This window comes from Peromyscus californicus, unplaced genomic scaffold, assembly GCF_007827085.1.
Source record: "Peromyscus californicus insignis strain IS unplaced genomic scaffold, ASM782708v3 Scaffold_11__1_contigs__length_118956290, whole genome shotgun sequence".
NCBI lineage: Eukaryota > Metazoa > Chordata > Mammalia > Rodentia > Cricetidae > Peromyscus > Peromyscus californicus.
In genome coordinates, this window is record NW_026294402.1 from 65,217,770 (window position 1) to 65,240,884 (window position 23,115).

The 23,115-nt window shown below is 45.7% G+C and overlaps 1 protein-coding gene across 1 annotated transcript in view; it reads left to right on the top strand.

The window, feature by feature from the left end:
• Myo1e (myosin IE) overlaps nt 1–23,115 on the top strand; it is a 205,140-nt gene that overhangs the window by 109,711 nt on the left and 72,314 nt on the right. Inside the window, exons 5-9 of the mRNA XM_052713547.1 lie at nt 5,712–5,799; nt 9,527–9,616; nt 11,747–11,878; nt 14,793–14,927; nt 17,086–17,218. Coding sequence (XP_052569507.1) covers nt 5,712–5,799; nt 9,527–9,616; nt 11,747–11,878; nt 14,793–14,927; nt 17,086–17,218 — 578 coding nt within the window. The remainder of the gene's footprint in view (nt 1–5,711; nt 5,800–9,526; nt 9,617–11,746; nt 11,879–14,792; nt 14,928–17,085; nt 17,219–23,115) is intronic.

Here is a 23,115-nt window from a genome sequence, read left to right on the forward strand (position 1 = left end):
AGACCCGGGATGGAGTCCTCCAGCAGTCAAGATGTCTGAGTCAGCAACACAAAAGCTGAACCGCTTTCACACTTGCTAGAGTGACTGGAAGGGAATTGGAAGCACGGTTGCTTTGTAAGCAAGGAACAGCCTGGCTCACAAAAGCAGTGACAGTCCCCTAGAATCCAGTTAGAAACACAACATCGTAAACGGCTGAAGTTCCGACTTTTACAGCTAACCCACAAATGTCCTATTGTTTCCTGTTTGGGTTGGGATTTCCTATAAAGTCTGTCTTGACTCTGATTTTGAATTGCTGATCTCTGGAGCACACTGGGGCACTATACCAGTTAACTGTTCCTAGTCTAGAAACTGCCCTTGGAGGTTGGAGTTCTGATGATGAGAGAAGAATCTAGAATATTGAGCTGTCCTAGTTAAGGATCACCGGTGAGGTTCCTTAATTTCTTAATTTTTTTTTTAACTTTTTATTTGTTTTTTGTGTACCTACGTGTGTGCATGTGTGCCACAGCAAATGTGTGGAGTTCAGAAGACAACTTGTAGGAGTCAGTACTCTCCTTCCACTGTGCATCCCGGGGACTGAACTCAGGTTGCAAGGCTTGGCAACAAATGCTTGTACCTGCTGAGCCCTCTTGCCAGCCCCCACCCCACCCCCATTCCTAATTTATAAAGGAATTTTTGGGTTGGTTTTTTTTTGTTTTTGGTTTTGGTTTTTTTTTTTTTTTTTTTTTTTTTGGTTTTTCGAGACAGGGTTTCTCTGTGTAGCTTTGCGCCTTTCCTGGAACTCACTCTGTAGCCCAGGCTGGCCTCGAACTCACAGAGATCCACCTGGCTCTGCCTCCCGAGTACTGGGATTAAAGGCGTGTGCCACCGCCCGGCGGGTTGGTTTTTTTGTTGGTTTGTTTGTTTTCTTTTTTTTCTGCTTTGGGAATCAAACTCAGGGCCTTTGGCATGTGTGCTGGCTTGTTTTATGTCAACTTGACACAAGTTGGAGTCCTCTGAAGAAAGGGAACCTCAGTTGAGAAAATGCCTCCGTTAGATCAGGCTGCAAGTAAGCCTGTAGGGCATTATTTTAGTTGATGATTGATGCCGGAGGACCCACTTTATTGTGGGCGGTGCCACCCCTGGGCTATTGGTCTTGGGCTCTATAAGAAAGCAGCCTTAGAAAACCATGATGAGCAAGCCAGTAGGAAGCACCCCTCCAAGGCCTCTATATCAGCTCCTGCCTCCAGGTTCCTGTCCTGTTTGAGTTCCTGTCCTGACTTTCTTCAATGATGAACAATGATGTGGCAGTGTGAGCCAAATAAACCCTTTCCTCCCCACGTTGCCTTTGGTCATGATGCTCCATCATAGTAATAGCAACACTAACTAGGACAGCATGTGAGGTGAGCACTCTCCGGTGGAGCTACATCCCTAGCCCTTAGTGTTGGAGACAGTCTTGCTGTATGTATCTCAAACATACCACAGAATTTGATCCTCCTCCCTCAGCCCTAGGGATGAGATCGCAGGCACGCACGCGCCACCATGCCTAACTGAACTTCCACCATTTTCAGACCTTCTCCCTAGAAGTCAAACCGAACGATGGAATTAGGAAAGACTGTCTGTATACACAGGCAAGGGCAATTGCTATGGCCGCTGTGAGCTACCGAGGGAGTGGTTTGGGGTGTGCTGTATCATGTCTCATGTCTTCATAGTGTCTTCACATTAGACAGTGCTTTCCCCTCCCAAGCAGGCCAGGGCAATTATGGTTATATATACTGTAAGCTTCAGTATTATGGAACATCCCATTATTGTGCCATTATTTTGAGCAAATTACCGGCTGTGATCAATAAAGTCTTCCTTTAAGTGCCTGTGAGCTGAAACCAAGAGACGAGCATTCAGATCAATGTTTAGCCAGAACTAATTATTTTAAATTGCCTAGAAAAGAAAATCACAGCTACTGAGAATGCGGATGTCCTATTTTTGGACCTGACATTACTTATTTTAATATGTGAAAAAGAGTTACTTTCTACATTATAATTCTGCTCTTTTGCTTCAAACAATGAGATACAATGCTTGATCAGGTATGGGAGACAGGTTGGTCCTCAAAGATGCTTCTTGCCCAGTGACCTGAGTTCATTCCCTAGGACCCACATGATTGAAGTCGAGAACGTCTCCCTCAAATCATCCTGACTTCTGAGTTCCACATGTGCACCGTTGGCATGAGCGCCTCCCCCTCCCCCCCATTTAAAAACATTTTTTAAGAGATACAGTAAACCATGTCTGGTCACACTATTAAACAAGGGCACTAAAGAGGGATAGTTAGACTTTTACTTTAGAACTCTCCTAGGTTTGCTGTGTTTTTCTCTCTGGCCGCTTATTCTAAGGAATTCTAAATACAAAAATGTAAACGTACAGAAACCTGATTAGTCATGGCGATATATAAAAAAAGTTGAATAGTAATGTAATGAAACTGATGAATATTCATTATCATTGTGATGTGATCCTTCCTTTTTTGTGAAAAGGTGTTTTGAAAAATATAAAATACATAGTTAATTGCCTGTCTCAAAAACAAAAACGTAAGTGAATGGTAAGCCCTCTGTAACCCAGGCATTGGGAATGGTTTGGGGGAGAGGCAGATCCCCAGAGCTCAGTAGCCAGCCTGTCTAGCCAATCAGTAGGAGGCTGTGGGTTCAGTGAGAGACCCTACCTCAAGATAGATAGATAGATAGATAGATAGATAGATAGATAGATAGATAAGGTAGAAAGTAATGGAAAAGACATTCTGACATCCTCTGGCTTCCACACAGATGTGCACAAGCACCTGTATGACACCTGCATCTATACAAACACTACACACACACACACACACACACACACACACACACACACACACACACTCGCACACAATAGAACCATAAAAACAAAATAAAAATGTAAGCATTAAGAGAATCACAGGGCCTTGAGAAATGGCCTGTGGTTCAGAGTGTGTAGTATTCTCACAGTGGACCCAAGTTCAGTTCCTAACAATCATGTTGGATGACCCTCAGCTGCTTGTTAACTCCAGCTCTAGTGGAATCTGATACCACCTTCTGGCCACCATAGGCACTGCACTCACGTGCACATACCCACACATAGCCACACACATGCAAGTAGTTAAAAATAAAATAATTATTTTTTAAAAAAGAAATCACATCACTATCAGGGCTGGGTTTGTAGCTCAGTGGTAGATCACTTGCCTGGCATGCATGAAGCTCGAGGTTCAATGCTCAGCACCATGAAATTTTAGAAAAGTATCATTTATGTAGCAGCCACCTAACAAACAGGTCTGTGCTGGTTATTTTGTCAACTGGCATAAGCCAGAGTCATGAAAAGGCTGCCTCCCTCAGATTGTCTGTAGGCATGTCTATGGGGCATTTTCCTGATTAATGATTGATATGGGAGGGTCCAGGTGGTTCTGGGGTATATACGAAAACAAACTGAGCAAGCCATAGGGAGCAAGGCGGTAAGAACTCCTGTGGTCTCTGGGTTCCTGCTCTGGTGTCTCTTGATGATGCCCTGCTAGAAACCAAATAAATCCCATCCTCCCTAAGTTGCTTTTTATTATGATGTTTTATCACAGCAACAGAGAGCCAACTAGGACCAAGGAATATCTTTTCTAGTTGTCCTGCCCTTTCTTTTTCCGGTGTTATTTTTATATTTTTTTTTTTTTTTTTTTTTTTTTTTTTGGTTTTTCGAGACAGGGTTTCTCTGTGTAGCTTTGTGCCTTTCCTGGAACTCACTTGGTAGTCCAGGCTGGCCTCGAACTCACAGAGATCCGCCTGGCTCTGCCTCCCGAGTGCTGGGATTAAAGGCGTGCGCCACCACCGCCCGGCTGTATTTTTATATTGTTATCAACCTGTTGCAGATACATTGTTGCCGTGGAGCCTTAGCTGCCCTGTCTGTACTTGTTACAGTCTCATAATTATCTTAACTGTTTCTGTAACTCTACACTTCCTTTTTCCAAAGTTCTTCAGTGTTTACACTGTTACAACTTATAAAGTAAGTCATAAAATAGAGCCTCTGGGAGGCCAGCTGCAGCTGGGGCAAAATCACAGACAGCTGGAAAGGAGATCCAGGTGAGGACCCAATGACCCACCCGCCCACCCTGTCCTCTGCCAGAACATCAACACCTAACAAGCAGGCTCTTGAAGGCTGCTTGCATGTAGTCGCAGCTGCTCTGACGATGGTGGCTGGGGAAGAGCATTCTACAATTGGAAACATTTGTTGATGTCACCTAGTCTTTGAGTTTCATAGGACATAAGATGTGCACCTCCGGTTTCTTGACTACCAAGAACAACAAGTATGAACCGATGAACTTAGGGCAGCCTGCAGTTTTCCTGCTGGGTCCTTTTCTAGATGTGGGTTTCTTTAACAAGCTCTATTTTGGCAACACCTAGGCTATGCACAGAATGATGAGGCTTCAGATGGAGTCGAGCATGTTTGGAATTGAGGTCATTATGAATTCAGGGGGATTTTGAGGGAAGAATGGGGGTTTTTGGAGAGCAGACTATTAACAAAAGGCTACTGCTGTGCACTCTGGCCACCCAGCGGAAGGTAGTCTTTGTTTCTCAGGATGTGATTAATATTGCCTCATCATTTAATTTTAGTGCTTCTAAAATAAGGAAGCTTGCATTACATCAAGGCAGAGTCTGAAGCCTCAGAGTGCCCATTTTTGCATATATATTCATACTATATATACATTTCCATATATATGTCTAGGTACATGTATATTTATGTGTATGTATATATAAACAAAATAGCACAGCATGATAAAAAGGTTAGGAAAGAATTATCCCAAATGAACAGCTTTCCCATTGTCGCCTTATCCTGACCCAAATCTCTGCTAATATTTTGAAAAATGGGGCTTTTTGAACTTGAACCCTGGGCCTCGTGCATCTCAGGAGGCTTACCTCTGCACTATAACTCTAGTCCTTCAAAAACCATTTTTGTTGACTGGGGGCGGTGGCTCATGCATGCCTTGAATTCCATCACTGAGGCAGTAGGATTTTGAGTTCAAGACCGGCCTTAACTATGTAGTGAGACCCTGTCTCAACAATAAAAATGAAATTCTAACTATGTTTTGTCTATAATTAGAGTGGAGTATGTGAGGTGAAATTACTTCATAGCCTCCTTTTTTCCATATACAAAAACGTGTGTGGATGTCACTTGTAATGTCTGGACATTTCTATCCTTCTGATATTTATAGTTTCCTAATCATGCCTCCTGTGACTGGACAAACTTAACTGGGGATTAGAGAGATGGCTCAGCGGTTAAGAGCACTGGCTGCTCTTCCAGAGGACCCGGGTTCAATTCCCAGCACCCATATGGCAGCTCACAACTGTCTGTAACTCCTGTTCCAGAGGCTCCAACATGCTTACACAGACATACACACAGGTCAAACACCAATGCACATAAAATAAAAATAAATAAATCACTAAAAAAGAAAAGAAAAAAAAAATCAACTGTCTGGCCTGTGCACAATGGCACTGGTAAAGGCTCAGTCTATGCCACGCTCACCAGGTCAGAGGAGTGAGTTGTTCCTGCCGTGGTCCCCACTTTTCTCAACTAGCTCCATGCTGGTCCCCACCCCCACCTGAGTCCAGTCTTCCTGGTTTCTCTGTGACTTGTTCATGTGGAGACAGTGGATGAAGGAGCTGGCAGGGACCACTTCACGGTGTTTGTCTTTCTCTCCTCAGTGGTGAAAGTGGTGCTGGGAAGACAGTGGCTGCCAAGTACATCATGAGCTACGTCTCCAGAGTGTCCGGAGGAGGCCCCAAGGTCCAGGTGAGTCTGCGGCGGTGAGCTCAGAAACTCCGTTTGTAGCTGCGCATGGTGACGCACACTTTTCATCTATTTGTAGCTTTGCAAAGAATCTATTTTGCAGAGCACAGGTTGTGTAACCAAGGTACATGAAATGTACAAAGAAACTATGTTTTCATAGTGACATTTCTAATATGTAATGAGCTCTTAGGAATTAATCAAAAGGGCCGCCATTCAAACGGAGAGAGAGCGACATGAAAGGTAGCTGAGATGAAGGGGAGTTGAAGTTATTCATCGAACATGAAAATAAGAGAAATTTGTATTAAAGCTGCATCAGAACTGGGGATCTGTCTAGCTCACCTGGTAGAAAGCTCACCTGGACGCACAAAGCCCTGAGTTCATTCCCAGCACCACATGCATCAGGCATGAAGGTGCATGCCTGTAATCCCAGCACTCAGAGGTAGAAACTGGAAGATCAGAAGTTCAAGGCTTGACTACACAGCAAGTTTAAGGCTAGCAAGGCCAGACTTAGTTATATGAATCTCTCTTTCTCAACAAAACAAGAAAACAAACAAAAACTCCACTATCATCATCAATAATAATAATTATACCTTTCACATTGTCAGAACTCCTGTAGTTCTTATAAACATTGCTGGTAAAAAACGTTGGAGCACAGTCACTTTTGATACTGATAGGAGCATCTGATAGCACAGGTCAATGAAGGCTGTCTCAGTAAAATCTAGGGAGTTACACATAGGCACCATCTCACACGGCAGTTCCAATGTTTTGTTGTTTGATGTTGTTTTGAGATGGGGTCTTACTAAGTTGTCAAGGATAGCCTTAACCTTCTCAACCTCGTGCCTCTACCTCTGGGGTTACAGGAATGCATCACCAACCATGTCCAGGTTATTTGGAGCTGGGGATGGAGCCCAGGGCTTCATGAATGCTAGGTAACCACTTTATCAGCTGAGCTAAGGGTTCAGCTGATCTCTTGAGCTGGGCATGGAGCTCAGTGTTGAGAAGCTTGGCTGGGCTGGGCGAGAGAACTTCCCTAGCTTGCACCAAGCCCTGGAGTTCATCCCCAACACTGCGTAGACCATGTGTGGTGGTTACATGCATATAATCCTAGCACTAGGGAGGTGGAGGCAAGAAAGTGAAGGGTTCGGGGTAGCGTGGTTGAGGCCAGTCTGGGCATCATGAAACCATCTTTTAAAAAGTAATACAAGCCAGGCGGTGGTGGCGCACGCCTTTAATCCCAGCACTCGGGAGGCAAAGGCAGGCGGATCTCTGTGAGTTTGAGGCCAGCCTGAGCTACCAAGTGAGTCCCAGGAAAGGCGCAAAACCCTGTCTCAAAAAACCAAAAAAAAAAAAGAAAAAGTAATACAAGAAAGCTGATGTTGGTGGCACGTGCCTTTAATCCCATTACTTGGGAGGCAGAGGCTGGAGGATCTCTGTGAGTTTGAAGCCAGCCTGGTCTACAGAGTGAGTTCCAGGACTGTTACACAGAGAAACCCTGTCTTGAAAAAAAAAAACCTAAGGCTGGACGGTGGTGGCGCACACCTTTAATCCCAGCACTCGGGAGGCAGAGCCAGGCAGGTCTTTGTGAGTTCGAGGCCAGCCTGGTCTACAGAGCGAGATCCAGGAAAGGCGCAAAGCTACACAGAGAAACCCTGTCTCGAAAAAAAAAAAAAAAGAAAGAAAGCAAAAAAACCTAAATAAATAAATAATAAAACAATGTAATAAAAGGGAGGCGAGAAAGAATGCATGCTTAGCATGCCTGAATCCTTTGTCCTGAGTTTGTTTAATCCTAGCACTGCATCCAAAGAGAAGCATGAAGAAGCTCTAAAAAACAATAATAATAAATAAGGCTATGATTTTATTTTTAATGGGAAAAGCTTCAAGATCATTTCTTCCTGTGTCTCCCTAAGAAAAACTAGAGTATCATTAAGTGGTGTAGCACATCTAGCCTGCAAAAATAAGATTGAGAGGAATAATAAAGATTCACACATTCCAAATTGACCTTAAAAGATATGCAAAGTTTATATATAGCCCTGGATTGTAAAGGAGAGAGGCAGCTTAGGTATGGGGCTAAGTCTGGAACTGACCGGATGGTGGGACCACCCAGAGTTTGCCTTGGAGCTAGTGACTATCACTGCTTGTGTGGAATGGGATGTTCCCTCCCAAGCCTTGTGGCATTCTCTCCTCTGGTAGAGAGGAGGGTACCACGGGAGCATATAGGCTTGTCCCATAGTCAGTTTTAGTACCTTCTTCTAACCCTGTTACATGCTATGGCCTGTGACCCAGTGGCCAAGCTGCAGACGGTTAATGTTGATTTTTCTCTTCCTGTTTTCCTTTGAGGACACTGATCCAGAACTCTTGGCTTCAAATTAGTCAGTAGCTCAAGAGCACGAGCCAGAAGACTTGTTGTTTCTGGAACACATTTAACCATAGCATGTGAATGATTAGAAGTAGAAGGAGCGAGTCGCTGTCCAAAGCCAGCACTGAGTCCTATCCGCTGAGAAGCCGCATTGTCTGTGATGTGTTTTGCACACCTCTAAGTCTGGCATAGGACTGGAGTGTGCACCCTAAATTCTTCTCCTGTTGTTGGCCAGGAGCTGTGTCGTGAGATGTGTTGTTGGTCCTGGCTGACCTCAGTGTGAATCCACGCTGGAAGAGGCAGTAACGCCAGGGCTGCCTTACGGGTGTTGGGTCACTCCTTCCACCGTGTGGGTCCTGAGGGTCTGACCCAGCCTTGGCTGCAAGCTCCCTGGGAGCAGGGAGTGCTTTGAAATGCAGCTTCTTGGGCCCTGCCCCAGACCTATTAAACCTACCTCTGCATTTGAACAAGACTCCCAGGTGACTGGTGCACATTTAAAGTTCGAGACGACACAGGATTGTGTTTCTATAGATGTTTGGGAAGGAGGAACTGATTCATTGCCATCTAGCTAAGTCTTGCCCCTAGTGTCAGAGTGGACTTCTTCATGCTTCTCTTTCCTCCCCACTGGGACTGTCAAGTTACCCAGGAGTGCAGGAGCGAGTCACAGCAAGCAGCATGGAAAACCAGTCCCAGACCAGTGCGGACTCTGGGCTCCTGGTGGCACCCCAGCTTTAGGATGCTGCTTCAGACTAAGAGGGGTTGGGAAACCTAGTCACGTAAGTAGGATTCTGTGACCACGCAAGAATACATTAATAAACTGTCAACTGCAGAGGTGGCTTGGGTGGCAGAGTACTGGATTAGCAGGCACAAGCCCTGGGTTTGATCCCCAGCACAGTGTAAACCATGTGGGGTAGCACATGCCTGTAATCTTAGCACTTGGGAAGAGGAGGCAGGAGGATCTGGAGTTCAAAGTTATCTTCAGCTACATATCAGGGTTGAGGCTAGCCTGAGCTACATGTCACTCTGTTTCAAAAAAAAAAAAAAAAGAAACAAACAAACAAACAAACAATTGGGCATAGAAATGCACATCTTCAATCCCAGCACTCAGGAGGCAGAATCAGATCTATCTCTGTGAGTTTGAGGCCAGCCTGGTCTACATAGTGATATCCAGGCCAACCAGGGCTACACAGTAAAATCCTGTCTCAATAAAACAAACCAAAACTACAATGAATTATTCAGAAACTCTCCAGGACATATAGATTGGGACCTCTTACCTTACGATATTCAGAAAGCAGGACTTGGGGGAAAGTTGAGTTTGACCTCATGTGATGAGCATCCATTATCTTCCTAACTCCCTCTTGTCTGCTGCAACAGCATGTCAAGGACATCATCCTGCAGTCCAACCCCCTCCTGGAGGCCTTTGGGAACGCCAAGACAGTGCGCAACAACAACTCCAGCCGATTCGTAAGTGTCCAGACTCCGGTCCCGGGAGCACCTCCTGCATCCCAAAGGGATGGGCTTTTCAGTCTCTCCTTTGCCTTCTAAGCAGTGTGTCCTTTGACAGAAATTATTTTGAGTTTTGAATGCAAACAAGGTAACTTCAAAATTGGCTCACCTCTTGAGTTGTCTTAGTAAGAAAAATAACAGTTGATGAAAGGGAGAGTCCTTGTCCTGAGGAAGTTTTCAGGTGCCTGAAGGAAAGAAATGAGTAGACTAGAGAAAGCCCGAGATCCAGGCCTGCTTGCAGGGACTTGGCTCCTTCGAGCTTGGTCTGAAGGGAGTGGACACTTGGGGTAAGGGAGCACCTAGGAGACCTTTCCTTCCTCTAGGCCTCTCCCTGACTCCCCTGGATTTCTGAATCTGCTTTCTGTGTGCTCACAGAATGAGGAGCCCCTGGCCACAGCACCTCCTAACTCCTGTACACAGGGTTAGGACAAGGTCACCCTTGCAGTGTTGTGAATGCCTTTCTTAAATGTTTCTGACTGGAAGTCTTGGCAGTGGAGTATTGAAATGTGACCATTCCAAAAGGCCAAAAGGTGTATTACAAAGACAAATACAAATGCCTAGAGGGGCTGGTAAGATGGCTCAGTGGTTAAGAGCACACTGGCTGCTCATTCAGAGGTTCTAAGTCCAATTCCCAGCAACCACATGGTGGCCCACAACCATCTATAATGAGATCTGGTGCCCTCTTCTGGCGTGCAGGCATACATGCAGGTAGAACACTGTGTACATAGTAAATAAATAAATAAATCTTTAAAAAAAATACCTAGAGATTTAATGTCCTATTTCAACCCTACAGCCTGTCTGGCACTCAGGCAAGAGCCATCTGTGAGGCTGACAGTGGACTGTTTTCAAGATAAATAGTGGGTGGGACTTTCAAAGAAAAACAGTTTCTTTCACTTCAAAAAAAAAAGCATTTATTTAATTTTTTTCATTTAACGATTTTTCTTTTGAGACAGTCTCCCACATAGCCCAGGCTAGCCTTAAATTCCTTATGTAGCCTAGGATGGCCTGTCTCTGCGCCCCCCTCCCCCACGCCCCACCCTACCCCCATGTGCTGGAATTCAGATGTATACCACCATGTTGGCGTTGGCCTTTATTCAGAAAGGAAGGTCTAACTTCCTAGAGACGTCTTCCGGTGGTCTCAGGTAGTCACTGATGTCAAGTTCTCTGATGGCTCTCTGTGAAACCTGCTGCACGCTCCTCATTGCCTGCTATTACTCTTGCTTGCTTCATCTTTCGTATTCGGGATGTTTTCTTCTGACCTTTCTAGGCAACGACAGAAGAAAGATGTTGTGAATGAATTTTCCACATGACCTTTCTCCCCTAATTTATCATTCTTAACCTGCCTTGCAAAAATAGACACTGCCAACTTTAACCCTTTAGCTACCCACCCATACTCGCCTTCCTTAGAGAGCAGGGAAAACATCGCTGTGACTACCCTTGCCTTTTCCTGTTATTCTGAGAGGATAACTTAGTCAGTCTTTAGAAATAGCAAGGGCCCCGTGTTTATAACCATATAACCCTAATGGGGGGCGGGGAGTATAGTTTTTTTCTCTCTGTGTCATGCTTAATGACATCAAAGAGTAGAAAAGTCTGTCTGTCTGTCTGTCTCTCTCTGCTATGCCTGATAGCATCACATGATACTCTCACTAATTATTAGGAAATATAAGTTTAAAGCCATATCAATTTTCTGTATCTTAGATAGGCAAGCATTATAGAGAATGGTAACCAGAATCCTGCTGGTTGAAGATTAATACATTCTTCTAGAAGAACAATGTGGCAACCTTGGCGCTCTATGGTTTTCTGTCCCAGTCTGCAGACAGACATAGACGGGGAGAAAGTGAGCGATCACAAGCATCTCCTTATTTAGTCTGGCCCTGGGATTGGTCTTGAATGCAGAACCGTGTGACTGGCAAGCTCGGGGGTATTGTTTGCTCTGAAAAAAGTTAGGAAGTTAGCTCAGAGCCGGGGGTAATCCAGAATGTCTTCCAGCAATGGATTTCCTTGAATTATGCCCCGTATTCAAAGTCTGTTTGGAGCACTGTGTTTTTGTTTACCAAGTACTAAAGGAAATCGCTAATTTTCTTGCAGGGAAAATACTTTGAAATCCAGTTCAGTCCAGGTGGGGAACCAGATGGTGGCAAGATCTCCAACTTCCTCCTGGAAAAGTCCAGAGTGGTGATGAGGAACCCGGGAGAAAGGAGCTTCCACATTTTCTACCAGGTTTTCCTTCTAGATTTTCTTTCTCACTTGTTTCTTCATTCTCCATATTAAAGAACAAAACTGGGGAGGCCAATGAGATGGCTCAGAGGAGAAAGACCTTTGATGCCAAGCCTGAGGACCTGAGTTCAATTCCTGGGACCCACCTGGTGAGAAAGAGCCCCGGGTTGTCTTCTGATCTCCCAGTGTGTGGTAGCATGAATAATAATGTGATCAGTTTTTTTCCTCTCAACCCTTAGGGGTAGGCAGTAGCCTAACAAGCCCAGAGAGATGCCCATGGGGTTTGTGTAAGTGTCTAAAACAGGCATGAGAATGCTCCTGTTCTCAAGGGTAACAAGGCAAATTTCCCCAAAGTTAAATGATTAAGAAATTGTTGACACACTTCAAAATGGAAGTAGGAGTGTTTGTTTGATGATTTGCCAAATAGGAATTTGTGTGGGGAGAGTCGGAGGTATGGGAATATCAGGGATGACTGAAGAGGGAGCACCCCAGATAGAGACAGGAGGAGGTGTTGAGCAAGGAGTCAGGTGATAGGAACCAAGTGTCCAGGGCAGATGCCTCCAACAGGGTCACTATTGGATGAGCGTGCTTCAGTAGGCTTGGGAGCCTCAGAGCAAGCTCAGCATACCCCTCTTCAGGCCCTCAGAACCCAAGCAGAGGCTAGGTCAGCACAGAGAGCAAGATGCTTTTAAAAAATGATTCTGGTTTTTTTTTAGATTTTTAAATTTTATTTTATGTGTATAAATGTTTTGCCTGCATATATATCTGTGTACCACATGTATGCCTAATGTCAGTGGAGTTCAGAAAAGGGTGTCAGATCCCCTAGAACTGGAGTTACAGATGGTTGTGAGCCACCATGTGGGTTCTGGGATCTGAACCCAGGAGTTCTGCAAGAGTAGTTAAGTGTGCTTAACCACTAAGCCATCTCCCCAGCCCTCAAGATGCTCTAAGTATGTTTCAGGCTTTAGTAATCATCCAGTTCAGTTGTTGTTTTTAATTGTCCAGAATTGGAGAGCTAACCCAGCCTCCTATGTGCCAGGCAAGCACTCTTCCACAGAGTTAGATCCTCAACCTTCTTTTTATTCTATTTTGAGACAGAGTCTCACTAAGTGACTAGGCTGGCCTTGAACTCACTTGGTAACCCAGGCAGGCCCCAAACTTGTGATCCTCCTACCTTAGCCTCTCAAGTAGCTGAGATCATAATTATGTGCCTCTAGACCTTGCCCATCCAGCTATTTAGAAAAATGCTTCTCAGTATATAGAAATATTAGCATGCCATATTCGAAACTGTAATGTTCGAGTTAACTTAATGATTATTTTAATAATAGGGATCCGTAGTTTGCTTTCTCTTTGGTCTGGTTTTGTTTTAGGATCTCTAGGTTAGAAAGAAATTAACTTATGGGAGAAGCTCACAGTCAATCTCTCAATTACACAGGCATCTTCAATGGCAACCAATTCTTTCAGTACCTTTTTGTTAAAAAAGCACGTAGCAAATATGGTGTCTATCCAGGACTAGGGGACACATATGTAGGATAAAGGGGCCTGGCGGGGTCAGTGCTGCTCTCCAGAAAGCCTCAGGATCAAATCTCTAAGCTCTTGGGAGAAGGAAGTGGGCCAAGACCAAGAGCAGCCTGCCGGATTGAGCCATGAGAAAGAAGGGCAGGAGAGCAATTTTGTCAGAGCAATTTTGTCAGAGCTGTAAGAGGAGATGCTATCGGGTGTGGCTACATCCCAGTGAGCTCAGAAGCAGACTGTGTGGCTTGAAGAAGCTCAGCATCAAGGACCAACTTTCAGTGAAGGCAAAGAGAGCAGCATGTGCAGACAGAGCCTGGGAAGTGGGTGTTTGGAGACGCAAGAGAGAAGGGCACATGTGTCTGAGCGAGAAGACTGAACAGGAGGGAGGTGTGGTCTTCAGACAGGAGCAAAAATAGGGGAAAGGGAATGGGCGGTACAAAAAAACTGTTCAGGGGCTGGGGATGAGGCTCCTTGGTAGAGTGCTTGCCTGGCATGCACAAAGCCTCAGGTTCAATCCCCAGCACCGAATAAACTGGGGACAGTGGTTGTATTAGTTACTTTTCTGTCGCTGTGATTAAAACACCATGACCAAGACAGCTTATGGGAAAATATATTTTATTTGGGTTTACAGTTCAGAGGGTCAGAGGCCATGGTGGGGACACCATGGCAACAGGTGGCAGGCACGATGGCAGGAACAGGAAACAAAGAACTCCCATCTTGAACCATAAGCGTGAAGCGAGCAAAGGAACTCAGTAGGTCAGGAGGTTTCAGAGTGCCAGAGGAATAACCCGTGGCCATTCTAAAATGCACATCCTGGGTCGAGAAGCACAGAAGAGCTAAATTGGGCAGGAACTCAGTGGCTGTGGTCTACTTTGTATTCTACTTTTCCCCAGGGTCACTAGCACAGCATATAGTTCTCGGGCTGACAGGAAGAAAAACTGAGCTCTCTCAGGCTTTATCAGAGTTAAGAACTGGAAGTTGAGCTGGGGAGATGGTTCGGTACTTAAGAGTACTCTTTCAGAGGACCAGGTTCAGTTTCCAGAACCCACATGTCTCCCAGCCATCTCTAACTCAGTTCCAGGGAATCTGATGCCCTCTTCTGGCCTCCATGGGCACTAGGTATGCACATGGTGCACATACATACATATAGGTAACACCCATACACCGTAAACAACAAAAACTGGAGCTTGTAGACCGAACTGGGGTTAAGACAACTACAACCCAAAACGATATTTTTATAAATTCGCTCAGATTCTGCAGGGTAGAACCACTGAGAATTTTGGAATACGAGTTTAGAGAGTTTTCTCCACCTGGGCTCAGGGATGGTGATCCCGAAACCATGAGGTGACTGTGGGTGATTTGTGGACCATGTCTTGACACATCCTGTGTCCTCTCACGGCAGCTCATCGAGGGCGCCTCTGCAGAGCAGAAGCAAAGCCTTGGCATCACCAGCATGGACTACTATTACTACCTGAGCCTCTCGGGGTCCTACAAGGTTGATGACATCGATGACAAACGGGAATTCCAGGAAACCCTGGTAAGTGTGGGTATATTCAGCACCCTGGAGAGCCAGGCCCCAATGATCACACAACGGTTTGAAATGAGAATTAAACTCGTCATTATCCTCGGGCAGGAGTGTTCTGATAGACAAGACAATTGGGAGGATGAGTTCAGCATGCTTGTTTGCTGAGCAGCCAGTATATGGAGCTGTTTCTCACGAAGGACACAAGCCAATGTATGGTCTTAGCTGAACACAGAAAATTTTAGGGGCTGGAGGAAAGGGCTTGCTATTCTTGCAGAGGACTCAAGTTCAGTTTCCAGCAGCCACATCCGGCAGCTTACACCTGCCCAGAATTCCAGAGGATCAAATACATTCTTCTGACATCTGTGGGCACCTGCACGTACATAGCATACATTCACACAGACACACAAAGGTAAAAAAAAAAATTATATATATTTTGGCTGGGCATAGTGGCACATAGAGGCAGAGAGGCAGGTGGATCCTGCTGAGTTCAAGGCCAGCCTGGTCTACAGAGTGAGTTTCAAGGTACCAGAACTACATAATGAGACCCTGTTTTGAAACAAAAAACAAAAAGAAAAGTTGAAAATACTTTCCAGTTTTTATTTTTTTTCACCCTCTTGATCTCATTCTTCTGTCTCCTTTTTTGCTACCTCTGAGTTTTGAGGTCAAGGGCAATCATTGTGCTCTGAGCTGTTCCCATCATACAGTCTAGGTTACACCACTAGATTTTCAAGGGTTTGTGACCTGCCTGAGCTCAAGCTAAATCATCCAGTCTAGAACATTCTACAGGTAGGCCTGCCATCCACTTATCCTTCAAGGACTGCTTTGACACTGTCCTTTGAGTCAATAACAAGCTCAGGCCTGTTTGTCTGCTGAGAACTGAGGGGGCACCCAGAATGAGCAGGGGAGGGCCAGTGGGAGGGGAGTTGGTCTATGCTCAGAAGTAACAGGATGAGTCCCAGGTCTCAAGACTATCCAGCCACAGTCTTCCAGGAACAAGAAAGAAACTGTGGACGAAGAGCCTAACATTGTCCCAGGGAACAGTTCTCTCAAGTTACAGAAATCCAAGACTCAGTCACTTTAATGGACTCAGAAACTTGGCTTTTTAGTGGTCTGTAGTCATGAGGATTTTAAAAGATGTTTTTGCTAATAAAATCTATCTATCTCCCTCTTCACAAAGGGGAAGACATCTTGGTGTGGTTGGAAATGGGATAGTAGTATCCTTGGAGAGGGTTGGCAGCCAGAATACACATGGGGCAAGACAGACCTAGAAGCTTGTGCCAAGACTCCTGTCCCCTGAGTGTCTCTCTTCTTGGAGATCCTCTAGGGTCTAGGGTGGTCCTAGAGAATGTGTGTGCGTGTATGCATATATGTATACACACACACACACACACACACACACACACACACACACACACACACACATACACACACACATGGAGGGGCGGTGGTTCCAAGACAAGGTTTCTCTAAATAACACCCCTGGCTGTCTGGAACTCACTCTAGCCTAGAGAGTATATTGTATTTAAAAACAGATTTGCCCTTCCAGCAGGACTTCTAATAGCACATTAAGGCTAGGGAGATGGTGGTTTGGCCAGCAAATTACTTGTCAAATTGCTTGTAACAAATTCCTTGAGGCCCTGAGTTCAATTCCCAGAACCCATGAGGAGGAGGAGGAGGAAGAGGAAGAGGAAGAGGAGGAGGAGGAAGAGGAAGAGGAGGAGGAGGGAGAGGAGGAGGAGGAGGGGCAACTGTAGCAGCAGCAGGGCTTGGCAGCATACACTGTAATTCCAGCTCTGGGGAGGCCGAACCAGGAGGATTCCTGGGTCTTGTTGATCATCTAGTCTGGCCAAATCAGTGAGCTCCAGGTTTAATGAGGTATCCTGTCTCAAACAAATAAACACGGAAATCAAACGATGAAGACACACCTAACATCAACCTCTGACCTCCACATATGTGTGCTCCTGCACACACACAAGCACGTACACACACTTGTGTACACACACAGGAAAAGATGAGTGAGTACACAGGTCACTGACCACATTGTTCGATGGAGATTTCCCATCATCGTTGCAGGCTAAGCTATACACGAAGTCACTTTGTGCCTTGTTTGTCCCCGGCTTACGAGGTCAGCAGCCAGCCTGTCTGGCTAACTTCTCTCTCTTTCTTCCAGCACGCCATGAACGTGATCGGCATCTTCTCAGAGGAGCAGACGCTGGTGTTGCAGATTGTGGCTGGCATTCTCCACTTGGGAAACATCAGCTTCAAAGAAGTGGGCAACTATGCCGCGGTGGAGAGCGAAGAATGTGAGTAGCCCGGGGTTCGGAGTGAGGGGAGCGAGGGTTACCTCCAGTCACACATGACCTACCCCTTCGCTTGGCCTAGACTGCTAGTGAGGTGCATTGGTAAGAAATGAGAAGTCGCTGGGCGGTGGTGTCTCACACCTTTAATCCCAGCACTTAGGAGGCAGAGTCAGGAGGATCTCTGTGAGTTCGAGGCCAGCCTGGACTACAGAGCGAGATCCAGGACAGGCACCAAAACTACACACAGAAACCCTGTCTCAGGGAGGAAAAAAAAAAAAAAAGAAATGAGAAGGTAGCAGGGCAGTGGTGGCGCACACCTTTAATCCCAACACTCAAGAGGCAGAGGCAGGTGGATCTTTGTGAGTTCAAGACCAGCCTGGTCTACAGAGTGAATTCCAGTACAGCCAGAGCTACACACAGAGACTTGGAAACTCTGTCTCGGAAAAAGAGAAAAAGAAATAAGAAGTCATGTGTCCTAAAGAACAAAATGGCTCAGGAGAGACTTGATCTCTTTCATGCACCTGCCCTTCCCTCCCCTCCCCTCTCTTCCTGTGTTATCTCTCTCCCTCTCCCTCTCTCCCCTCCCTTTTCCCTCTTCCTCTCCTTCCCCCTCCCTCCTTTCCCATGTGGTTTTCTTTCCCCTCCTCTTCCTCTTTCCTACTCTTCCCTCCCAGACCTCCATGTCCTACACCATAGATGACTTGAAAATTATTTCTATTCATTATGAACCTTGGAGGGACCTGGCAGAATTTAACCTTGAACTAAACCTGGTATAATAGTAAGCATCTTGCTTATTATGTTTTTTTAGTTTGGGGGTACACACAGGGGCCATGGCACGATGTGGAGGTCAGAGGACAGCTTCTGGGAACCGGTTCTCTCCCTCTACCCTGCGTGTCCTGGGAATGGAAATCAGGTCATCAGAAACCACTGAGCCACCACACTGGCCCTTGGTCTAGTTTCAAGGATGAAGCCACCCTTTAATGATGATGGGTGGACTGGCTCAGTGACTCGGATGAGTCAGTTGGTGGAAACCTTTGCTGGGCCTGGCCTTTATGACGAATAGGTACCTGAATGTCCTGACAGGCAAGTGAGAGAATACATGATGTGGAGTGCTCGTGGGTTCACAGTTTGTCCTGTGGAGCTGAGTTAGATTAGATTTCTGGACACAGAGAAATCAGCCTTGCCATTGGGTTGACATTTCTGGTGACCATGTCTGTCTTAGCCACATCCTTGAGACCCAAATGGTCGTTTTTATTCTTTCAGAGGAAACTAGGGTCCTTCCTACAGTAAGTTCCACTGGTCCCCTATGCCTGTGATCTACCGCAAACCTTATGGCATGTGACCCCAGCCTCTCAGGCATCAGTGGTACTCCAAGCCATTCTCAGAACCCACACCCACACTAGCCACCCAGGAAGGCATTTCTTCCCTTCTCAGAATTCTTTGGGGATAATTTTAGATGCTTGGTAATAAATAGTATCCCACTCATTGCTGACAATGCAGTGGGGAGATTTCCATTCCAAATAAGGATCCTTTTTTATGTTTTCGGGTTTTTTTTTCCTCATAAAAGAGGGAAGTTCTGCTAATGTCTGCTGTCGATGTCTATCTTTATCTGATAAAGACAAAATATTTTTAACAAGGAGGGTCCAGAAAACAGTAAAAATGCAGAGTGTGCATGAAGCTTAGGAATATGACCTAATCATAGTGGTAACTCTGCCTGTAGACTCCCTGGACTTCACCCTTGACCTGTAACTAATGCACCCACGGGTTCAAAAGGGTCACTGACACCCAGCTACATCATTTTAGCAGTTCTGGTATGGCGGTGGTGTCGGTGGAAGGAGCCTGGGATTCTCTGGCCCCCTGAGAAGTAAATCCCTCACTGCCTCCTTGTTCTTGAGTATCAATTCAAGACCCTGACCCAGCAAGTGTGTCCCTGGGCCCTCCAACCAACAAGGAGTTCACTGTTCAGTGATGACATCCAGAGTTAGCAGCCTTCCCTGGCACACGCGGTAGGCTTGTGAAACTGGTAACTGCTTGTGAAATTCCCTGAGGGATGGTGGTATAGTGGAGGCCAGAGAGGGCTAAGCTGTGAGCCAAGTCGGTTTAACAGAGAAGCACACAGCCCTCGCCATCATTCCTTCTTTGGGTTCTTCACTTGGTTGTGTAGTAATAACATGGTTCACTGGGTGCCTGTTTATGCCTTTGCCAACCTCTGCCTCCCCTCCCTGGTGGTCACCGGGGTTCCCAGAGGTGGCAGTTGCGAAGTGACCGTACATACATTCTTTCTCCTACTTTTGGACTAGGGTGTGAGCTTCTGTCACCGTGTTCCCCAGCTGTTCTTCCAGGTAGCATTGTATCTGGGAGATTATTCTATATCCATTTCTTTTTTATAGCTGCATAGCATCCTGTTGCTTGGCTGAGTTATTTAACCACCATCTGTCGCTAAGTCTTAAGATGGTGTCTGGGGCATGTAGCTCAATTGGTAGCTGACACTCATAAAGCCTTGGGTTTGGTCCCCAGCACCACGTAAACCGCGCACGGTGGCGCATCCCTGCGATTCTGGCACTCGGGAGGTAAAAGCTGGGTGAATAACTTTGGTTCATCCCTTCTTATGTCTGAGTATATGTCCAAGCTTTACACAAGCTACCTGTGCTTTTCATAATTAGAGAGCAGCTTTTCCTAGTGAAGGGGAGGGCTAAAATCCCTTTCAAACTGGCACACTAAAGCAAACTAGCCACCTATTGGACCTTGGACTGAAGGGGGCATAGAATTTCCTTTATGGTCCTGAGAAGCCAATCAAGCCTTAACCGAGACGCTTGTGTGCTTTTCCATATCAAGATAGTAAAACTGTGTACTTTGGGTCAAGTATTACCTGAATGTGATTAAATATTAAATTAAGAACTTTGTTGAACCGGGCGGTGGTGGCGCACGCCTTTAATCCCAGCACTCGGGAGGCAGAGGCAGGCGGATCTCTGTGAGTTCGAGGCCAGCCTGGACTACCAAGTGAGTCCCAGGAAAGGCGCAAAGCTACACAGAGAAACCCTGTCTCGAAAAACCAAAAAAAAAAAAAAAAGAACTTTGTTGAAGAAGAAAAAAAAATACTACTTTAAAACCACTGAGGGGTTCAAGTTTATGTGACGCTGTGCCCCCCCCCCCCCATTGATAAACGGGTTAGAAAACTTCACCAAAGCCTAATAAACCATATTTACTTTCTCTTGGCCTTCGTCTTGTAGCCCAGGCTGCCTTGAACTTGATATGTAGCCAAGGATGACATGGAACTTCTGGTCTTCCTGTGTCTATCTCCCAAGTGGCAAGGTTGCAGGTGTGCACCACTGTTACAGAAAAAAAAATATGCCTTCTCGGTGAGAACGCACTCCTCACACTTAGAGATGATGAGACACTCTTAAGTGCCTGGCCAACTGAGGCTAACAGCCAAGTAACAGCCACCCTTGAACAGAAGATTTTACTGAATTATATATGTATTAAGCTTATGCATTCTATGAACACTGTCATCCTTACATTTCTTTCTGGATCAGCCCAAGTTGCACTTCGGACAATTTACACAGAGACAGAAAACTCCAAGTCTGGCCACTCGGGCAGACAGGAGATTTACACAGCAGCATGCTGCCAGAATTATTTTAAGTACACCCGTGTTGCTCTTTTTCAAATGGTTGTTACCCAGGGTCATCTCGCCCACCTGGCAGAATTATGTTTTTCCCCATAAGAGAACAGGGGACTTAGTGGTAGACCAAGACTTAAGGATAATTGTCAGCCTGTGTTGCCCCTCTTGACTGGTATGTCTTTGGGGATGGGAATGGGGGTCTGTTGGCTGGTTGAAAGTCTCCTTTGTCATGGGATGGAGCCTAAAGGCTGCTCAGTGCTGGTGAGTAGACATTTACACCCCAGCATCCCAAGCATCCCTTGTCTCTGACAGGCCTACTCAGTAGACTACTTCTCTTTGGGGGACTTTAGAGGCAGTGCTCCTTTAGCTACATTCCATTTGTGTGACTTAATGTCCCCTACGCAAAAATACTAGTAAATCCTGTATAATAACATCAGTTTTATTCCTTTGAGTTTCTTCTACATCACACCTGATTATGTGATGCTGGGGGTGGAACCAGGGGCGTTGGACATGCTAAGGCGAGCTCTCTACTGATTGAGTTACATCCCCAAACCTGCCACTTCCTTTAACTGTATGAAGAAGGAATTTTATTTTGCTACATCCTTTTTTTTTGACTTTTCTGTTTCCTTGTAGTTCAGATTTAAGTAGGAAACTTAGGTTGAACTTCATCTTATACATTAAATCTTCCTTCCTAAACTTCACAGGTTGAACTATTCTCCTACCAGGTTCTTCTTCCTGATTTCCAGGACTGAACAACTCCACTGGTCTTACACCAACCTCTTCTGATTGATCCTTGCTTCTTGCCTCTCCTTCCCCAAGCCTCAGCGCTGAAGCTCTTCCCCAGCCTCTGCCCTGCGGCCCCACTCACACACCCTTACGGAAATTCATAGCCTGGAGGAAGTCAGGCTGAGCAAAACTATAATTTCAGCACTAGGGCAGCCACAGAAGAAAATACGAGGCCATAAAACCTTGTGTTTGAAAAACGTGGCATGGATTTTGTCCAAACCAAGTGCCATACTTCCCCTCTAGCCTGCTTAGCTCTTTCCCCAAGCTAGTGGCTCTGGCTCTTGGCCACACTCCGTGCCTTGTTTCTGAAGAGCCTGCCGCCCTTCAGATCCACCCTCTGCTGGAGAGCTACAAGATGCGGAAGGATAGCACATGTCCAGTCACTCCCTCCTGTCTGTTTTGTCTCAGAAGGTCTCATCTCAGCCTTGTTTGGTTTTCTTAGCTAAGGCCATAAAGATAACGGCCTGAACCGTTTACCAGACAGCTCAGTTCTTCCCCACTTTTGGCATGGTTACGGGCTTGGGGAGAATCCCGTGTTTACAAAACAGACACATTGAGCTGACTATTCATTGTATAAAGCTGTTCACTGTGTAGTTCCCATGAATGACGAGAGAAGTCCCAGGGAGTATGCTCCAATTCAATGGAACCTCAGTAGGGGGATTTTTCAGTTATTAATGGAATCTCAATAGAGACCCCAACATGGATTTGACTTTGAAGGCCTCCCATCTCAGCCTCATGAGTAACTGGGATTACGGGTATGTGCTACCATGTTCAGCTACTATAACTATATGTGTGTCCGTGCAAGTGCACATGTGTGTGTGTGGGGGGGGGGCGGGCAGAGGTCTACCTCAGGTGTTGTTCCTCAAGATCTGTCCATCTTGTTTATTGAGACAGGGTGTCTCACTAGGACCTGGGACTCCCCATTTAGGCTAGGCTGGCTGGCCAGAGAACCCCAGACAACTACTTGTCTCTGGCTCTCCAGCTCTGGGATTACAAATACGTACCACCACACCTGGCTTTTCTATGCGGGTTCTGGGGATTGAACTCAGGTCCTCACACTTGCACAGCGAGAACTTTACCACCTCAGCTGTCTCCTCATCCCTTCTGTAAACTGTTGATAATAAGGCCTGTGGCATCTAGTGAGACATGTCCTCCTTGATGCTGGTGGGAAAGGCTTATTCCATCTCTGATACTTGGTGAATGTTTTCTTGGTCCCTACAACTCTGCATGTCCAGTGTGATTCATGGTTGGCCTCTGTCCTTACTCAGTACAAAGGAAGAATTAGCTTATCATTGGGAAAAATCAAGGCTTCAGAGGTAGATTTTTGATAAAAATCAATGTGTCAGGGTCTTTATGAAAGGAATCTGGTCAGAAGACCTAGGAGATCCTCATATGGATGAGAAGTACGTTGTTCTGGTATTGTTTGTTTTTTTTTTTTTTTTCATGGACATGTTTATTGACTCACTCTCTTTAGAAGTTAATGCTGAGAAGCATC